The sequence below is a fragment of the Heterodontus francisci genome, chromosome 1, assembly GCF_036365525.1.
Source record: "Heterodontus francisci isolate sHetFra1 chromosome 1, sHetFra1.hap1, whole genome shotgun sequence".
NCBI lineage: Eukaryota > Metazoa > Chordata > Chondrichthyes > Heterodontiformes > Heterodontidae > Heterodontus > Heterodontus francisci.
Genome location: NC_090371.1, coordinates 232,520,874 through 232,541,506, shown reverse-complemented (window position 1 = coordinate 232,541,506; position 20,633 = coordinate 232,520,874). Strand labels below are relative to the sequence as shown.

The 20,633-nt window shown below is 43.8% G+C and overlaps 1 protein-coding gene across 7 annotated transcripts in view; it reads right to left on the bottom strand.

Moving 5' to 3' along the window:
* LOC137375247 (transmembrane protein 144-like) overlaps window positions 1-20,633 on the bottom strand; it is a 350,909-nt gene that overhangs the window by 202,820 nt on the left and 127,456 nt on the right. For 6 of the 7 annotated variants that reach the window (XM_068042121.1, XM_068042111.1, XM_068042150.1 and 3 more), the window contains exons 8-9: window positions 20,092-20,171; window positions 17,363-17,481 (exon numbers count right to left, since the gene is read on the bottom strand). In XM_068042121.1, the coding sequence (XP_067898222.1) occupies window positions 17,363-17,481; window positions 20,092-20,171 (199 nt within the window). Of the gene's footprint in view, window positions 1-16,184; window positions 16,952-17,362; window positions 17,482-20,091; window positions 20,172-20,633 lie in introns of those variants that run through there. The other variant, XM_068042168.1, reaches the window with a different exon arrangement.

Sequence of the window (20,633 nt, the reverse complement as noted above, 5' to 3'; positions counted from 1 at the left end):
ATGCCCTGCCTTATGGAAGCACACAGGTCTCCAGGTCTCACTCTTGCTCACAGTACCTTCCTTTTTGGCTGGAGCAGGGCCCCCTGTGTCTCCTGCTTTCCTTTCTCTCCCTGGACTGCCTGGGCAGAGATTACCTTCCCACACTTAGTCCTTTTTGGATTTGTGGGGGCGATTAGGAAAGGTTCTCCCCTGGGACACCGACTTATAAATTAAAGCAAACTCATCGGCCAGAACGGCCGCTTGCCGGCTCCCTGAACCCACTGCTCCTCTACATGGGTCTTTATTGAGAGTGGGAGAGTTTTTAAATTCCTTGAACAGGATTACTTCTCTGAGATTCTCATAGCTGAGCTGTAGTTTAAGAGCCCTCAGCCACTGGTCAAAAGTCAGCTGCTAACTTCATTCAAAGGGCGGCACAGTGGCGCAGTGGTTAGCACTGCAGCTTCACAGCTCCAAGGACCCGGGTTCGATTCTGGGTACTGCCTGTGCGGAGTTTGCAAGTTCTCCCTGTGACCGTGTGGGTTTTCTCCGGGTGCTCTGGTTTCCTCCCACCGCCAAAGACTTGCAGGTGATAAGTAAATTGGCTGTTGTAAATTGCCCCTAGTGTAGGTAGGTGGTAGGGAATATAGGATTATTGTAGGGTTAGTATAAGTGGGTGGTTGTTGGTCGGCACAGACTTGGTGGACCGAAGGGCCTGTTTCAGTGCTGTATCGCTAAAAATAAAAAAATAAAAATTCCAGATAAGTTTGATTACCTTGCTTTTCAAGGGTTCTGAAGTTTGGCGGTAGGCTTCGGGTACTAATTCATATGCCCCAAGAATTGCATTTTTGGTCAGTTCATAATTAGATGAACTTTCATCTGGCAACAAGGAATAAACCTCATGGGCTTTTCCAGTTAGCTTGCTTTGTATTAAAAGAGAGCAGGTCTCAGCTGGCCATTTTAGCTGCCTTGCCAGTTTCTCAAAAAACACAAAAAACTCTTCTACATCTTCCTCATTGAATTTTGGGATTATTGAGCGAGTTTTAGCAATTTTGTACCCAGCCTTGAATTATGCTCCTCCATATTGGCCGTGCTTTAACTGGGGTTAGTCTGTTGCACCCTAGTTAACTCAAGCTGCTTCTGCTCTCTTTCTTTGGATTCTTTCTGGAATATTCTTTCTCTCTTCTGCCTCTCTTATTTCTCCTGTCTTTCAGTTTCTTCACGTTCCTTCTGGATGGCTCTCTTTCTCTTCCCATTCCTTCTGGAAGGCTCTCTCTTTCTCCCTCTCCTGCCTCTCTCTTTTTTCTCTTTCCTCTAATTCAAGTTTCCTTTGTTCCAATTGTATCTTTGCGAACAATACCCTGTCGGATTCTGCTTCTAACCCCATTTCTGTTTCTTCAGATTCAAGGGAACACTGGTTGGCCACTAGCCTTAGGAGTTCAGACTTCCTAGCATTGCCATGTACATTGATCCCATACTGTTCAGCCATTTTCCTTAACTCTTCCATAGACAGTACTTTTAACTTATCCCAAGTTACTCCAACCTGGCTTGGAGAGCTACTTGCTTCAGTTGCAGACATGTTAGAATTCAATCACACACAACCACAAGAAAACCTGTATTAATCTTGCTCTTTTCGGATTGGGAACAATTTGGCTTCCCACTTCCAATTTCTTTCTTTTGTCTGTGGGTAAAATTCCAGAGGCTAGCACCCAAATTTCTGTTACGACTAGGTGAGAAAGGTGGCTAGGGATCTTTCTCAGCCTTCACCTGGTCTTATTGTAATGGGGTTTTAATTTTTAAACACACTGTGTTTTGAGCTCCCCCGGGTGAATCCTTTTTCACTGCTTTCCAATTATAAGGTAAAGAAATGAGCAGAAACAAGCTTTCTTAGGTTTAAAGAAGAAAAGTGAAATTTATTAAAACTTAAACTCTAATTCCGTTAACGCCTAAGGATACATGCCGTGCCCCATGCTAGCATGCATACGCGATACGCACATGCAAATACAGACAGAAAAGAGCAGAAGAGAAATGGAGAGGTTTGAGGCAATCTCTGAAGAGGGTTTGTTACTGTGCTTCGAGCTCGCTGTAGAGTCCTTGATTGTACGTAGTCTTGCTTTTCATTGGGGTCCAGTGTTCTTCTTAAACCTTGTTCACTGTAGGAGACTTTTCTCTCTTGGGGTTCACGTGTCTTCAATGGGTCTTCAGTTACGTGAGAAAGAAATGACAGCAGACAGGAGAGAGATATTCTCAGTCCAGGAGTCAAGAGCTATCTGTCTTCAAAAACTCTGAGGCATGTTCAAATTCAAAAAAACTCAGGTTACCCAGCAGGTTAGTCATGTGACAAGGGGGTATGTGACCACGTCCGTTTGCGTATTCAGCCATCTTAGCAGTCAACCTGGAATGCGGGCTCCTCCACCCTCAACATCTGGTAATCAAAGGTCCATTGTGGATTGAATGTGTCAGGAAATGGTCTTTTCTCCCTGTTAAACACTGTCTTTCCAGTCAAAGGTCTGGTGTTGCTTTCTTTTAAAAAGCAAGTTCTTTCTTTACTCCAGTAATAGTTTAAAAATTAAAGTTCATGTGGTGAAATAAATGTGCCTCAGTCTTGGCAGGTGGGAGCCGCATGACAATGGGTTAAAGTGTGTGGCCCAAATAAGTGCTGTTTATACAAACGCACAGAGTGTAAGGAACTAATTGAATGAATTGCAGATGCAAATTCAACTTGGAGGGTACAATATGGTAACCATTACTGGAACATGGCCGCAGGTTGGTCAGAACTGGGAACCTGGACACTGTGTTTCAGGAGACAGTCACACCCCTTAGATTAATTACATCAAATTTGGGCCGTGGTCAGGGACAGGAGGGTGTGACTGCGAGTGAGGCAGGTATGGGGAAACAGAATTTAGCTTTGGAGGAACCTCAGTCAGTGCCCTTATCCAATAGGTATGAGGTTCTTGCTACCAGTGTGGACGAGGGCACAGACTGCAGGGAGGATGAGCGAACTGGCCACAGCACCGTGGTTCAGATTACCATTCAAATGGGGGAAGAAAAGAGAAATGTTGTAATTATAGGGGATAGCATTGTTAGGGGAATAGATACTGTTCTCTGCAGCAAAGATGGAGCGTCCCGAAGGCTGTGTTGCCTACCTGGTGCCAAGGTTAAGGACATCTTTGTTGGGCTGGAGAGGAACTTGGAGTGGGAGGGAAAGGATCCAATTGTCGTGGTCCACGTAGGCACCAACGACATAGGTAGGACTAGGAAAGAGGTTCTGCTGAGGGACTATGAGCAGCTCGGGGCTAAATTAAAAAGCAGAACCACAAAGGTATTAATCTCCTGATTACTACCTGAGCCACATGCAAATTGGCATAGGGTAAATAAGATTAGAGGGGTAAATACGTGGCTCAAAGATTGGTGTGGGAGAAATGGGTTCCAATTCCTGGGTCACTGGCACCAGTACTGGAGAGAGAGCTGTTCCACTGGGATGGACTGCACTTGAACCATGCTGGGACCAGTGTCCTGGCGAACCGTATAACTAGGGGAGGGTTCAATTGAAGGGAAGTTTAAAAAGTCGAAAAGTAACAAGGGAGCAGAGGTGCAGGGTAGTGAAGGGGCGTACATTAATCAGAGTGTGACAGGAAGGGACAGAGAAGACGAGCATAAGAGTACAGCAGAAATTAGAACCAGAGTAGATAAAAATGGTAAAAAATCAAAGCTTAAGGCTCTTTATCTGAATGCACGTAGCATTTGTAACAAGATAGATGAGCTGACGGCGCAGATAGAAATAAATGAATATGATTTGATAGCTATCACAGAGATGTGATTGCAGGATGACCAGGACTGGAATCTCACTGTTCAAGGATATTAGACGTTCTGGGAGAACAGGCAGAAAGGAAAAGGAGGTGGTGTAGCTTTGTTATTAAAGGAAGGGATCAGTGCAGTTGTGAGTAATGGTATAGGTGTAATAGATCATGATGTAGAATCAGTTGGGGTGGAAATAAGGAATAGCAAGGGAGTGGTCTATAGGCCCCCGAGGAGTTGCCTCTCTGTTCTTCTCTTCTTTGGCCTCCTTGTCTCGAGAGACAATGGGTAAGCGCCCAGAGGTGGTCAGTGGTTTGTGGAGCAGCGCTTGGAGTGGCTATAAAGGCCAATTCTAGAGTGACAGACTCTTCCACAGGCGCTGCAGATAAAATTGGTTGTCGGGGCTGTTACACAGTTGGCTCTCTCCTTGCACTTGCCTCTCTGTAGGACAAAATATTAATCAGAAAATAATGGAGGCATGTAAGAAGGGCATGTGTGATTTTAATCTGCATATAGACTGGACAAATCAAATTGGCAAGGGTAACATGGAAGATGAATTTGTAGAGTGCATCAGGGATTGTTTCTTAGAACAATACATTACAGAACCTACTTGGGAACAGGCTATTTTAGATTTGGTAATGTGTAATGAGGTAGGATTAATAAGAGATCTCGTAGTTAAGGATCCTCTAAGGGGAAGCGATCATAACATAGTAGAATTTCCAATTCAGTTTGAGGGTGAGCAACTCAGGTCTCAAACAAATGTCTTCAACTTAAACAAGGGCAATTACAGAGGTATAAAGAAAGAGTTGTCTGAAGTGAGCTGGGAAAATTGACTACAGGGGTAGTCAGTAGATGAGCAGTGGCAGACATTTAAGCAGATATTTCATAACACTCAGCAAAAATTTATTCTAGTAAGAAGGAAGGATTCAAAGAGAATGATGAACAACCCGTGGATAACAAAGGATGTTAAGGAGAGTATCAAATCAAAAACAAAGGCAAAAGCTAGTGGTAGGCCAGAGGATTGGGAAGTTTTTAGAAACCAGCAGCGGATGACTAAAAAACTAATAAAGAGGGAGAAAATTGATTATGAGAGTAAACTGGCAAGAAATATAAAAACAAACAGTAAGAGCTTCTACAGGTATATAAAAAGAGAGTAGCTAAAGTAAGTGTGGGACCCTTAGAGGATAAGACTGGGGAGTTAATAACAGGGAACAGGGAAACGGCAGATAATATAAACCAATATTTTGCACCGGTCTTCACAGTGGAGGACACTACAAACATCCCAACAATAGTAGATGAGCAAGGTGTAAAGGGGAGGGAGGAACTTGTAACAATCTCTATCACGAGGGAAAAGGTTCTGGACAAACCAATGGGACTAAAGGCAGACAAGTTGCCAGGACCTCGTGGCCTGCATCCAAGGGTTTTAAAAGAAGTGGCTGCAGAGATAGTGGAGGCATTGGTCATAATATACCAAAACTCACTGGATTCCAGTAGGGTACCAGCGGATTGGAAAACCGCTGATGTGACTCCCCTGTTCAAGAAAGGAGGGAGACAGAAAGCAGGAAACTATAGACCAGTTAGCTTAACATCTGTCATTGGGAAAATGCTAGAGTCCATTATTAAAGAAGAAATAGCAGGACATTCAGAAAAACATAATGCAATCAAACAGAGCCAACATGGTTTTATGAAAGGGAAATCATGTTTGACAAATTTGTTACAGTTCATTGAGGATATAACAAGCAGAGTGGATAAAGGGGAACTGCTATATGTAGTGTATTTGGATTTTCAGAAGGCGTTTGATAAGGTGCCAAATAAAAGGTTATTGCACAAAACAGGAGCTCAGGGTATTGGGGGTAATGTGTTGGCATGGATTGAGGATTGGCTAACACACAGAAGGCAGAGGGTCAGGATCAATGGGTCCTTTTCAAGTCAGAAAGACGTAACTAGTGGGGTGCCACAAGGATCGATCCTAGGGACTCAACTATTTACTATCTATATTAATGACTTGGAGGAAGGGACAGAGTGTAGTGTATTCACATTTGCTGGCGATACAAAAATAGGTGGGAAGGCATGTTGTGATGAGGACACAAAGAATCTGCAAAAGGATACAGATAGGCTAAGTGAGTGGGCAAAAACTTGACAGATGGTGTTCAATGTGAGAAAGTGTGAGGCAATCCACTTTAGTAGGAAGAATAAAAAGGCAGATTATTATGCAGATGGAGAAAGACTACAAAATACTGCAATACAGAGGGATCTGGGTGTTCTTGCACAAGAAACACAAAAAGTTAGCATGCAGGTGCAACAAGTAATGAGGAAGGCAAATGGAATTTTGGCTTTTATTGCTGGGGGTTAGAGCTTAAAAATAGGGAAGTCTTGTTACAACTGTACAAGGTGTTGGTGAGGCCACACCTGGAGTACTGCATACAGGTTTGGTCCCCGTATTTAAAGAAGGATATACTAACATTGGAGGCAGTTCAGAAAAGGTTCACTAAGCTGATTCCTGGGATGAAGGGGTTGTCTTATCAAGAACAGCTAAACAGGTTAGTTTAGTTTTTAGTTTAGTTTAGTTTAGAGATACACCACTGAAACAGGCCCTTCGGCCCACCGAGTCTATGCCGCCCATCAACCACCCATCCGAACTAATCCTACACTAATCCCATATTCCCACCTGTCCCTATATTTCCCTACCACCAACCTATACTAGGGGCAATTTATAATGGCCAATTAACCTATCAACCTGCAAGTCTTTGGCATGTGGGAGGAAACCGGAGCACCCGGAGGAAACCCACGCAGACACAGGGAGAACTCGCAAACTCCACACAGGCAGTACCCAGAATTGAACCCGGGTCGCTGAAGCTGTGAGGCTGCGGTGCTAACCACTGCCTTTATTCACTGGAGTTTAGAAGAATGAGGTGATTCTATTGAAACATATAAGATTCTAAGGGGGCTTGACAGGGTAGATATTGAGAATATGTTTCCACTGGTGGGGGTATCTCGAACCAGGGCATATAGTTACAGAATAAGGGGTCACACATTTAAAACTGAGATGCAAAGGAATTTCTTCTCTCAGAGGGTGGTGAATCTCTGGAATTCAGAGTTGGAGAGGCTAGGTCAAAGAATAAAGAATAAAGAACAGTACAGCACAGGAACAGGCCATTTGGCCCTCCAAGCCTGCGCCGAACTTGATGCCTGCCGAAACTAAAACCTTCTGCACTTCCGGGGTCCATATCCCTCTATTCCCATCCTATTCATGTATTTGTCAAGATGCCTCTTAAACGTCTCTCTGGTACTTGCTTCCACCACCTCCCCCGGCAACAAGTTCCAGGCACTCACCATCCTCTGTGTAAAGAACTTGCCTCGCACATCCCCTCTAAACTTTGCCCCTCTCACCTTAAACCTATGTCCCCTAGTAACTGACTCTTCCACCCTGGGAAAAAGCTTCTGACTATCCACTCTGTCCATGCCGCTTATAACTTTGTCAACCTTTATCATGTCGCCCCTCCACCTCCATCGTTCCAGTGAAAACAATCCGAGTTTATCCAACCTCTCCTCATAGCTAATGCCCTCCAGACCAGGCAACATCCTGGTAAACCTCTTCTGTACCCTCTCCAAAGCCTCCATGTCCTTCTGGTAGTGTGGCGACCAGAATTGCACACAATATTCTAAGTGCAGCCGAACTAAAGTTCTGTACATCTGCATCATGACGTGCCAATTTTTATACTCTGTGCCCCGACCGATGAAGGCAAGCATGCCGTATGTCTTCATGACTACCTTATCCACCTGCGTTGCCACTTTCAGTGACCTGTGGACCTGTACGCCCAGATCTCTCTGCCTGTCAATACCCCTAAGGGTTCTGCCATTTATTGGAAACTTCAGACCTGCATTAGTTTTAGTTTTTAGATTAGTTCAGAGATACAGCACTGAAACAGGCCCTTCGGCCCACCGAGTCTGTGCCGACCATCAACCACCCATTTATACTAATCCGACACTAATTCCATATTCCTACCACATCCTCACCTGTCCCTATATTTCCCTACCACCTACCTATGCTAGTGGCAATTGCTAATGGCCAATTTACCTATCAACCTGCAAGTCTTTGGCATTAGACCTTCCAAAATGCATTACCTCACATTTGTCCAGCACAGTGGCACAGTGGTTAGCACCACAGCCTCACAGCTCCAGCGACCCGGGTTCAATTCTGGGTACTGCCTGTGTGGAGTTTGCAAGTTCTCCCTGTGTCTGTGTGGGTTTCCTCCGGGTGTTCCGGTTTCCTCCCACAGCCAAAAGACTTGCAGGTTGATAGGTAAATTGTCCAATATAAATTGCCCCTAGTATAGGTAGGTGGTAGGGAAACTTAGGGACAGGTGGGGATGTGGTAGGAATAGGGAATTAGTGTAGGATTAGTATAAATGGGTGGTTGATGGGTCAGTGGGCCGAAGGGCCTGTTTCAGTGCTGTATCTCTAAACTAAACTAAACTCCACCGGCCATTTCTCCGCCCAAGTCTCCAACCGATCTATATCCTGCTGTATCCTCTGACAATCCTCATCACTGTCCGCTACTCCACCAACCTTTGTGTCGTCCGCAAACTTACTAATCAGACCAGCTACATTTTCCTCCAAATCATTTATATATACTACAAACAGCAAAGGTCCCAGCACTGATCCCTGCGGAACACCACTAGTCACATCCCTCCATTCAGAAAAGCACCCTTCCACTGCTACCTTCTGTCTTCTATGACTGAGCCAGTTCTGTATCCATCTTGCCAGCTCCCCTCTGATCCCGTGTGACTTCACCTTTTGTACCAGTCTGCCATGAGGGGCCTTGTCAAAGGCTTTACTGAAGTCCATATACATAACATCCACTGCCCTTCCTTCGTCAATCATCTTCGTCACTTCCTCAAAAAACTCAATCAGATTAGTGAGACACGACCTCCCCTTCACAAAACCATGCTGCCTCTTGCTAATAAGTCCATTTGTTTCCAAATGGGAGTAAATCCTGTCCTGAAGAATCCTCTCTAATAATTTCCCTACCACTGAAGTAAGGCTCACCGGCCTATAATTTCCTGGATTATCCTTGCTGCCCTTCTTAAACAAAGGAACAACATTGGCTATTCTCCAGTCCTCTGGGACCTCACCTGTAGCCAATGAGGATGCAAAGATTTCTGTCAAAGCCCCAGCAATTTCTTCCCTTGCCTCCCTCAGTATTCTGGGGTAATTCCCATCAGGCCCTGGGGACTTATCTACCTTAATGCTTTGCAAGACACCCAACACCTCCTCCTTTTTGATAATGAGATGACTCAGACTATCTGCACTCCCTTCCCTAGGCTCATCATCCACCAAGTCCTTCTCCTTGGTGAATACTGATGCAAAGTACTCATTTAGTACTTTGCCCATTTCCTCTGGCTCCACACATAGATTCCCTTCTCTGTCCTTGAGTGGGCCAACCCTTTCCCTGGTTACCCTCTTGCTCTTTATATACGTATAAAAAGCCTTGGGACTTTCCTTAATCCTGTTTGCCAATGACTTCTCATAACCCCTTTTAGCCCTCCTGACTCCTTGTTTAAGTTCCTTCCTACTGTCTTTATATTCCTCAAGGGATTCGTCTGTTCCTAGCCTTCCAGCCCTTGCGAATGCTTCCTTTTTCTTTTTGATGAAGCTCACAATATCCCTCGTTATCCAAGGTTCCCGAAACTTGCCAAACTTATCCTTCTTCCTCACAGGAACATGCTGGTCCTGGATTCTAATCAACTGACGTTTGAAAGACTCCCACATGTCAGATGTTGATTTACCCTCAAATAGCCGCCCCCAATCTAAATTCTTCAGTACCTGCCTAATATTGTTATAATTCACCTTCCCCCAATTTAGCACCTTCACCCGAGGACTACTCTTATCCTTATCCACAAGTACCTTAAAACTTATGGAATTATGGTCACTGTTCCCGAAATGCTCCCCTACTCAAACTTCGACCACCTGGCCGGGCTCATTCCCCAGTACCAGGTCCAGTACGGCCCCATCCTTAGTTGGACTATCTACGTATTGTTTCAAGAAGCCCTCCTGGATGCTCCTTACAAATTCAGCCCCACCGAAGCCCCTAGCACTGTGTGAGTCCCAGTCAATATCGGGGAAGTTAAAATCACCCACCACTACAACCCTATCACCTTTACGTCTTTCCAAAATATGTCTACATATCTGTTCCTCTACCTCCCACTGGCTGTTGGGAGGCCTGTAGTAAACCCCCAACATCGTGACTGCACCTTTCCTATTCCTGATCTCCACCCATATTGCTTCGCTGCATGACCCCTCCAAGGTGTCCTCCCGCAGTACAACTGTGATATTCTCCTTAACCAGTAATGCAACTCCCCCACCCCTTTTACATCCCCCTCTATCCCGCCTGAAGCTTCTAAATCCTGGAACATTTAGCTGCCAATCCTGTCCTTCCCTCAACCAAGTCTCTGTAATAGCAACAAATCAATGTATTTAAGGAGGAGGTAGATAAGATTTTTGAAATCTCGGGGAATCGAGAGTTATGCGGAGCAGGCCCGAAAGAGGAATTAAGGCCTGGGACGGATCAGCCATGATCTTATTGAATGGCGGGGCAGGCTTGGGGAGCTGAATGGCCTACTCCTGCTCCTATTTCTTATGTTCTTATATAAATAATCAGGTTACAAAGTCTACAGAAAAGATAGGGGAAATTTTTGAGGGGAAGGAGTAGCATTAGTGATTTAGGATAAAATCACATCAATGGTAAGAGACAATATAATGAGTGGTAAACAGGCAGTTGAGACTTTATGGGTAGAATTAAGAAATTGAAAAGAACTTAAGACTGTTGTGGGAGTTGTCTATCAGCCCCCTGGTGTCAGCTGCGAAATGGTAGATCGTATAAATGCTGAGATTAGACAAGCATGTAGTAAAGGTAGAGCAATTTTAATGGGGGGGGATTTTAATTTTCACATAGCACATATCAGAAAAGTAGCAAATTTATTGAGTGTATCTGGGATAGTTTTCTGCAGCAATATGTGTTAGAACCAACATGAGGGCATACCAAATTATATTTAGTAATGAGACAGATTTAGTTAACACCCTTACAATGCGTGAACATTAATCTACTCATGATCATAATCTGATCGAGTTCAACATAGTGTTTGAAAAGGGGGAGCTTGAAATAGCTACTAAGATTCTGGACTTAGGTTAAGGCTGACTTCAATGGAAGGAAACAGGGACTGTCCAAAGTAAACTGGGCAAATCTGTTAGTGGGTAAAATGACAGATGATCAGTGGGAAGCTTTCAAAAAAGAATTTAATTTGAGCTGTACTTGCCAGAAAAGACAACTATGACCAACTAAAGAGGTGAGAGACAACATAAAAGAAAAATGCAAAAGATAGCACAGATCCTGGTGAATGAGAATGATACAGCGAGTGCTGTTGGGAGGAGTTTAACCTAATTTGGCAAGGGGAGGGGACGCAGACTCCTAGCAGAATAGGGACACAGCTAAACACAGGAAAGCAAACAAGTCAGAGGGAATACAGTGGAAGAAGTTTCAAGGGAGTAAGACCAGGATGGATGGCCTCTACTTTAATGCCAGGAGTATGACAGATAAAACAGATGTGTTAAGGGCAGGGATTGACACGTGGAATTGTGATATAGTAGCCATCATGGAGACATAGTTGAGGGAGGGGCAGGATTGGCAGCTCAGTATCCCGGGATATAGAATCTTCAGGCAAGACAGAGGAGGGGGTAAAAGAGGAGGGGGCATTGCAATATTAGTGAAGGAGTCAGTTACTGCAGTAAGGAGCTATGATATCTTGGAGGGGGCATCAAATGAAGCTTTATGGGTAGAGTTTAGGAATAAAAAAGGGACAGCCACATTGCTAGGTGTTTGTTATAGACCCCCAGATAGTCAGCGGGAAATTGAGGAGCAAATATGTGCGCAATTCGCAGAGGTGTGTAAAAATAATAATAGGTTAATTATATTCGGTGATTTCAACTTTCCCAACATTAATTGGGATAGTCATTGCGTTAAGGGCTTAGATGGAGTGGAGTTCTTCAAATGTATACAGGAGAACTTTTTAGCTCAATATGTAGAGGATCCAACAAGGGAGGGTGCAGTGCTGGACCTAATTCTGGGGAATGAAGCCGGACAGGTGGTTGATGTGTTGGTGGGGGCGCATTTTGGTGATAGCGACCACAACTTGGTACAATTTAAGCTCGTTATGGAGAAAGAAATAGACAAGTTGCAAAAAAAGGTTTTGGATTGGGGGAGAGTGAATTTTCGTAAAATAAAGCAGGATCTGGCCAAGGTAGACTGGAAAGAGTTACTTGTCAGGAAATCTACAGAAGAGCAGTGGGGGGCATTCAAAAAGGAAATGGGGAGGGTACAAGCCCAACATGTTCCCTCTAGGGTAATAGGTAGGAGCAACAAGCCCAGAGAACCATGGATTACCTGAAACATTCAGGGTACGATGAGTGGAAAAGAGAAGCATTAGTGGAGTACAGAAAGTGTAGGATGGAGCTTAAGAAAGCAATTAGGAGGGCAAAGAGGGGACATGAGAAAGCTCTGGCTGGTAAAAGTAGGGAAAATCCCACGATATTCTATAACCAGGGAAAGAATAGGACCCATTAGGGACCAAGGGGGAAATCTGTGGGTGGAGTCGGAGGACATTGGTAGGGTGTTGAATGAATAATATCTGTCTTCACCCAAGAGAATGAGGATGTCGATATGGAACATAGAGAGAGAGACTGTGAGGTTCTTGAGCAAATTGTCATAGGGAGTGACAAGGTATTGGAGGTTTTGGAAGGCTTGAAAGTGGACAAATCTCCAGGTCCAGACAATTTGTGTCCCAGGATGCTGTGGGAGGCGAGGGTGGAGATTGCAGGGGCTCTGACCCAAATTTTTATTTCCTCTCTGGCCACGGGGGAGGTGCCAGAGGACTGGAGAACAGCTAATGTGGTCCCACTATTTAAGAAAGGTTGTAGAGATAAGCCAGGGAACTACAGACCAGTGAGTCTCACGTCAGTGGTAGGAAAACTATTGGAGAAAATTCTGAAGGAGAGAATCTATCTCCACTTGGAGAGGCAAAATTTGATTAGGAATAGTCAGTATGGCTTTGTCAGAGGGAGGTCATGCCTAACAAATTTGATTGAATTTTTTGAGCATGTGACCAGGTGTGTAGATGAGGCTAGTGCAGTTGATGTAGTTTACATGGATTTCAGCAAAGCCTTTTGACAAGGTTCCACATGGGATACTTATCAAGAAAGCAAATGCACTTGGGATACAGGGTAACGTGATAAGGTGGATTTAAAATTGGCTTAGCTGTAGGAGACAGAGAGTGATGACGAACGGCTGTTTTAGTGAATGGAAGCCAGTGTCCAGTGGCGTACCACAGGGATCTGTGCTGGGTCCCCTTTTGTTTGTCATTTATATAAACGACATAGATGACTACGTGGGGGATAGGATCAGTACGTTCGCGGATGACACAAAGATTGGCCGAATGGTTAACAGTGAGGTTGAGTTTTTTGGGTTACAGGAATATCTTGACGGGATGGTCAAATGGGCAGAAAAGTGGCAGATGGAATTTAACCCGGAAAAGTGTGAGGTGATACACTTTGGAAGGAGTAATGTGACATGGAAGTATTCAATGAATGGCCTGAAACTGGGAAGTTCCGAGGAACAAAGGGACCTTGGCGTGTTTGTCCATAGATCCCTGAAGGCAGAAGGGCAGGTTACTAGGGTGGTGAAAAAGGCATATGGGACACTTGCCTTTATCAATCGAGGCATAGATTACAAAAGCAAGGAAGTCAGGTTGGAGTTGTACAGAACTTTGGTAAGGCCGCAGCTGGAGTAGTGTGTGCAATTCTGGTCGCCACATTATAGGAAGGATGTGATTGCGCTGGAAGGGGTGCAGAGGTACCTGGGATGGAACATTTAAGCTATGAAGAGCTATGAAGGAGCGGCACAGTGGCACAGTGGTTAGCACCGCAGCCTCACAGCTCCAGTGACCTGGGTGCAATTCTGGGTACTGCCTGTGTGGAGTTTGCAAGTTCTCCCTGTGTCTGCGTGGGTTTCCTCCGGGTGCTCCGGTTTCCTCCCACATGCCAAAAGACTTGCAGGTTGATAGGTAAATTGGCCATTATAAATTGCCCCTAGTATAAGTAGGTGGTAGGGAAATAGCGGGACAGGTGGGGATGTGGTAGGAATATGGAATTAGTGTAGGATTAGTATAAATGGGTGGTTGATGGTCGGCACAGACGCGGTGGGCCGAAGGGCCTGTTTCAGTGCTGTATCTCTAAATAAAAAAAAAGAGAGAGGTTGGATAGGCTTGGGTTGTTTTCGCTGGAGCAGAGAAGACTGACGGGTGACCTGATCAAGGTGTACAAGATTATGAGGGGCGTGGATGGGAGCAGCTGTTCCCCTTAGTTGAAGGGTCAGTTACTGGGGGACACAAGTTTAAGGTGAGGGGCAGGAGGTTTAAGGGGGATTTGAGGAAGAACTTTTTTACCCAGAGGGTGGTGACAGTCTGGAATGCACTGCCTGGGAGGGCGGTAGAGGCGGGTTGCCTCACATCCTTTAAAAAGTACCTGGATGAGCACTTGGCACGTCATAACATTCAAGGCTATGGGCCAAGTGCTGGCAAATGAGATTAGTTAGACAGATCAGGTGTCTTTAATGTATCGGTGCAGACTCGATGGGCCTCGTCTGCACCGTACTATTCTGTAATTCAGTGATACAAAGAACAGCAAAGGGTGAGCTACAAAAAGGAGTATGAAAAGAAAATTGCAAGGACTTTCAAGATCAACACAAAAATTTACAATTACATTAGGAAAAGAGTGTGGCCAGGAGTAACGTGAGTGTCTTAAAAACTGATAACGGTGATATTGTCAATGAACATAAGGAAATGGCAGACATGTTGAATAATAACTTTGCACTAGTATTTACAGTAGTGGAGGAGGTCAGCATGTCAGACAACCCAAGGAAATTAATACTGAATCAGGGGCAGGGACTCAGCAAAATTAATGTAAGCAAAGTAACAGTAATGAAGAAAATAACGGCAAAGAGTGACAAATCCACAGGAACAGATGGTTTATATCTCTGGGTTTTAAAGGAAGTAGGCAAGAACATTGCAGATACCCTAACTCTAATCTTCGAAAGCTCTCTTGATTCGTTCCTTTAGATTGGAAAATTGAACATGTGACTCTACTGTTTAAGAAAGGTAAGAGAGGGAAACCAGGGAATTGTAGACCAGCTAACCTAAGATCTGTTGTGGGGAAATTACTGGAGGCTATAAATAAGGATAGGACGACTGACCACCTTGGAGAATTTTCTGTTGATCAGAGAGCCAGCACTGATTTGTAAGGGTCAGTCATACCTAAAAAATCTGATTGAAATTTCTGAAGAGGTGTTTAAAGTAGTGGACAGGGAAATCTCTATGTTTTTATTTAAATGGACTTTCAGTAGGCATTTGATAAAGTCCCTCATTGATAAAGATACTAGATAAAGTTAAAACTAACGAAGTTGAGGACAAATTATTGGTTTGGTTAGGAAGTTGGCTGAGTGGCAAGAGTCCGAGAGTATGGATATTGAGCAGGTACTCTAATTGGCAGGGAATAGTGTCCAAAGGATTTGTGTTGGACTCAACTATTCACTCCATTTAATCTTAGATAAGGGTGACATAGTGGCGCAGTGGTTAGCACCACAGCCTCACAGCTCCAGCAACCCGGTTTCAATTCTGGGTACTGCCTGTGCGGAGTTTGCAAGTTCTCCCTGTGACTGTGTGGGTTTCTGCTGGGTGCTCTAGTTTCCTCCCACAGCCAAAGACTTACAGGTTGATAGGGAAATTGGCCATTGTAAATTGCCCCTAGTTTAGGTAGGAGAATGGTGGGGATGTGGTAGGGAATATGGGATTAATGTAGAATTAGTATAAATGGGTGGTTGTTGGTCAGCACAGACTTGGTGGGCTGAAGGGCCTGTTTCAGTGCTGTATCTCTAAATAAATTTAAAAAAATGATGATAGAAGTCACACAACCAAATTTGCTTCTGACACAAAAATAGACATCAGTGTAGATGGAAGCATAACATTACAAAGAGATACTGATGAGCAATACTGTGGCAAATGGATTTCAAATCTGAGGATCCAAAAAGGATTGAGTAAGATATTTTCTAAATGGTGAAAAGCTTGAAACAGTGGAGGTCCAAATACACTTGGGAATTAAGGTACATAGATTATCAAAATGTCATAAACAAAGAAGACAATCAAAAAAGGTTAATGGAATGCTGGCCTTTATATAGAGATCATAGATTATACAGAGATACAGCACTGAAACAGGCCCTTCAGCCCACCGAGTCTGTGCCAACCAACAACCACCCATTTATACTAATCCTACATTAATCCCATATTCCCTACCACATCCCCACCTCCCCTCAATTCTCCTACCACCTACCTGCACTAGGGGCAACTTACAATGGCCAATTTACCTATCAACCTGCAAGTCTTTGGCTGTGGGAGGAAACCACAGCAACCAGCAGAAACCCACGCAGTCACAGGGAGAACTTGCAAACTCCGCACAGGCAGTACCCAGAATTGAACCCGGGTCGCTGGAACTGTGAGGCTGCAGTGCTAGCCACTGCGCCAGGAAGTAGAATACAAATGGGTAGAAGTCATGCTTCAGCTATACAAAGCCCTGGAGTACTGTGAGCAGTTCTAAGCATCACACTATAGGAAAGATATATTGGCCTAAAAATTAGAGCCAGACATTTCAGGAGTGGAATTAGGAAGCACTTCTACATGTAAAGTGTGTAGAAGATTGGAACTCTCTCTGCAAATGGCAATTAATGCTGGATTAATTGTTATTTTTTAACTGAGATTGATGGATTTATGCTAGCCAAAGGTATTAAGGGATATGAGGCAATGGCAGAAATATGGAATTAAGCCACAGATCAGCCAGATCTCAATGAATGGTAGAACAGGCACGAGGGGTTAAACGGCCTACTCTTGTTTCTAATTTTCCATGTTCCTAATCTGTGAGGAGGGTTATATTTGGGTAAAAGATACAGGTTCCCTGGGTGATATAAATATAATGGTGCAGAAATAAATGTCTTCTAGGCAACAATGTGGAATGGCATTTGGAGATTCAGGTGTAACATGTTTAGTAATTTCAGCCAAGCAAAGGAGGTCAGATGATCCTATAAAGAAAGGGGGAAAAGTACAGAACAAGATTGCTGCTGTAGAGAGGACTCAATTTCTTTTAGGACCAAATTCTTTTGAACACATTCTGCATATGTCTGTAACTGAAAGACCTTTGATTGTACTAAATGCTATAGCCTGAATTTCTGTGAGGGTTGTCCTGATCTCCTGTCATAACTTCAGCAGAAAATCAACAGGACCATTCACAAAAATGCAGTTTCCAGCACTTATACTGCTTCTCTGAGGGACTGTCAACGGTAAGAGAGACAGATTGGAACAAGCCCAAAGGAAATTTAAGGCCTATAAGCTTAAATATTTCTAATACGTTTAATATCACTATTATAAAGACTTAGAAAATAATGGATTTTGATAATATACAGCAAATAAAAGGCATCCAGCAGCATTCTTACCAAACTGGCTTGCATTTTTATATTCAGTTTCATTCTTCAGGGCACGATTCTTGATGTAAATCACTGGTACAAAGCTAGAACCATACAATAACCCTGAAATCACTGCAAGGCATGATCCTCTAAAGCAAGGGGAAAACAAAGAATCAGTATTATAAAAATACAACGTATTACATGGTCGATATTTTCTCCAATCTATTATAACATTTTGAGCAGAGTACCTTCATCCTACGTTCTGATGGAGGAGGTCATTTTGAGTTCATAGTTCTGGCAAGGAGCCTCGTCCACACAGAGCGCATATTAGAAATTTGGGCACGCATTTTAATGGTCAGAAATGCACGGACAGTGCACACCCAAATTTGCAAAATGCACTCCTGGTGGCTGACACTTTCCGCTGGTTATTCTGCAACACATTACTATCTGTTAAAAAATGTAAAGCAATAGTTTGACTAAAGATCTACAGCTACATCTGTTCTTCCACTTTTGCTGACCTGATCTGCTGAGTGTTTCCAGTATTTTCTGCTTTTGTACCAAAAACTGAAGCGGCTCTTAAAACAGAAAAAAGCTTTAAAGCAAACTAAAGAAAGGGGTCTGAGACTATAAGTAGTTAAGATGCTAAAGAGCTTGCTTTGAGGTTATTTCCCAATCGACTTACACATGTCAGCTTGTCTCAGTAAATGAATCACTCCCATTTTACTGGAGAGTCACCAGCCACAGGTGACTGGTAAGCCTTCCCTTACTAGCTGTGAACAGGAGATAAAACACAAAGACATACAACGGGAGAGAAGCTTTCTAAAACAGGAATGTCATGAAGACAGTCAGGTTTGTTAAAGAGTAAGCTGTGAGGGCTTTTAAGGCAAAGATGTCAGAAATACGAGAAGATTATCAGAAGCCATCTTATTAAACCAAGTAAGCTGGCCCATTTGGGAGGGGGTTGGGGGGGTGCAGTAACATGGCATGCTCTTCATTTTGTATTACTCAAACGTAAATGGTTGATTGAATTCAATAAGTCTAATCATAACAGTTTCTTTGTATGTTCATGTTACTGTGAAATGAAGCAACTTAACAATTTATATCTGGCCGTACCTCACCAAGTTTGGTCTACCTTTGGAATGATTGAAACACACATGCAAGGAAATAAGTGTATCCAATTCAGACCACAAGGGGGCACTACTGTTACATCCTTGGTTAAACAGTCACACATGTAGGCTGGGATATTATGTGGCCCCCTGAGGCAGGGTCGGTGGGGCGTGGAGTATCATGATGCGGGCAGAGGGCAATCTTCCTGCGAGTGGGATAAGCCGACGACGATGTTCCCGCCCAGAGGCCAACTGAAGGCCTTAAGAGGCCTATTATGGGCCAATTAAGGGCTTCTTCCCACTGGGGCTGGTATCTTACCAGCGGTGAGGGATGCCTCTGCCAAGCTGGGAGGGCGCATTGTAACACAAGGCACACTCCCTGCAAGCTTGGTTGGGGGGGGGGGTGGGGGGTGGCGGTGTGGTCCCTCCGCCGAAGGCAATCTGTGGCCCACGGAGGACCCCCACAGGGAACCACTTTATCCCCTGGTACCCCGCCCTCCTCCTGGACTGCACGACCATCCCACAGCGCCCCTTGCTGTGGCCTTCTGGAATGGCCCCAGAGACCCTGCCTCACTTACTTTGGGTCCGGAGTGCTAGCACTGGGCCTAGGTCCAAAGCCTCCTGGTGCACTGCCGATACTGCTGACCTTTCTGATTAAAGGGACGGGGATCCTGGCTCCTGAAACATAGATTTAAAAAGACCGGTGGACTGCTCCGGGGAGCGGGGGCAGGCTTTCCCCTGCCTTTTCGCCTGGTACAGGGAGCCCTGTCTCCAACACAAAATCCAGCCCGTAGGCACAGGTGTCAACTCCCATAAAAGTAAGGCAATCAGTCTGCTTCTTGGAGCAACTGATGCCTCTGAATTCAAGAGAATCTATAGTAGATCAAAATTTAACACACGCACACTAAAGTAACATTGGAGTACTTACAGAACCTCCCAGTAGACAACCAGAAAAAAGTTGAAAATGGTCTAATTAAAAGATAAATCAATTCCCTACATCATTTTGGATTCTGTTTGAATCAACAGACATTAATGATAGCGCATTCAGAGGCCAATAATGTGGTTATGCACTATTTTTAATTTGCCTCCAAATGACCTGATTTCACATGGCCATGCAAGGTCAATGCAGTTCAATATTTTAGTGCCTCTCCAATGTGTTGGTCATACTAAGTTGCACACCAGAAGATAATCTCTCTTTATAAAAAAAAGTCTGTGAACACAAGGTCTGGTTTAAGGACTTGGCCATTTGGAGGCCAAATTAAGCAAAATGCTTCAATGAATGATGGAACTATAGTATTTCAAAAAAATGTTACCCAGAGGTGAATACAAATTTTTTTTTTTAAGCAGGCCTTCCCTTGGAATGCCCATTTGAAATAGGTAGTGTATGTCTGAAGCAGTATTCAGATGCTCCAGCTTTGCTCTGTGACGGCCTCTGATCTGAATAAAAATTGGGGCCACAATTAAATTTATATGCAGTTTATACAAGTACTCAATAAGCAATGTGCTTCCCCAGTGCACAGGCTTACACAGTGAGTGTCAGTGCATAGTCTCATCATCAATAGCACAGAGGTTGTTTTATCTAAGGGGCTGCAAGCACTTACTACTGGATTAACAGTCCCTTAAATCACTTTCAATGAAACTCACGATACTTACACAAGCCTTTTCTTCAGTGGACTAAGTTTGTCTACCCAGGATTCATCTGACAAGACAGCTTCTTCATCAGTATTTATATTCTATATTTAAAAATAAATGTTGTTACAGACTTCCCGAAAGTGTCAAACCTTTAGCTTTAACAGCTTATCTCCTTAAAAGGAATAAATACAAATACAGATTTTAGAAAATTCCAAAATCGAGAAGTCAAGTCAAAATTAAACCTGAAACTTTTGTTTAGATACTTGTGCTCGTTTACCATTTCTAGCTTACAGGAGAGCCATTATGCATTGGAGCACATGGCGTGGAGCTTAGCATGCATGGAGCACACATGGAAAATATGCAAGGGAGGCCAGCTGGTCATGGAAAATGAGTAAAATCTACACCCAAAAGGAGATTTTGCAATATTACTTTCATACAAGAGAATAAGAACACAAGAAATTATGAATAAGTAAATGTCATTAGTTCCATCAAGGTTGATACTTGCACATACAACACAGAGGATCTGAATCACTCAATCCCCTGATACATTAGAATTAGAATAT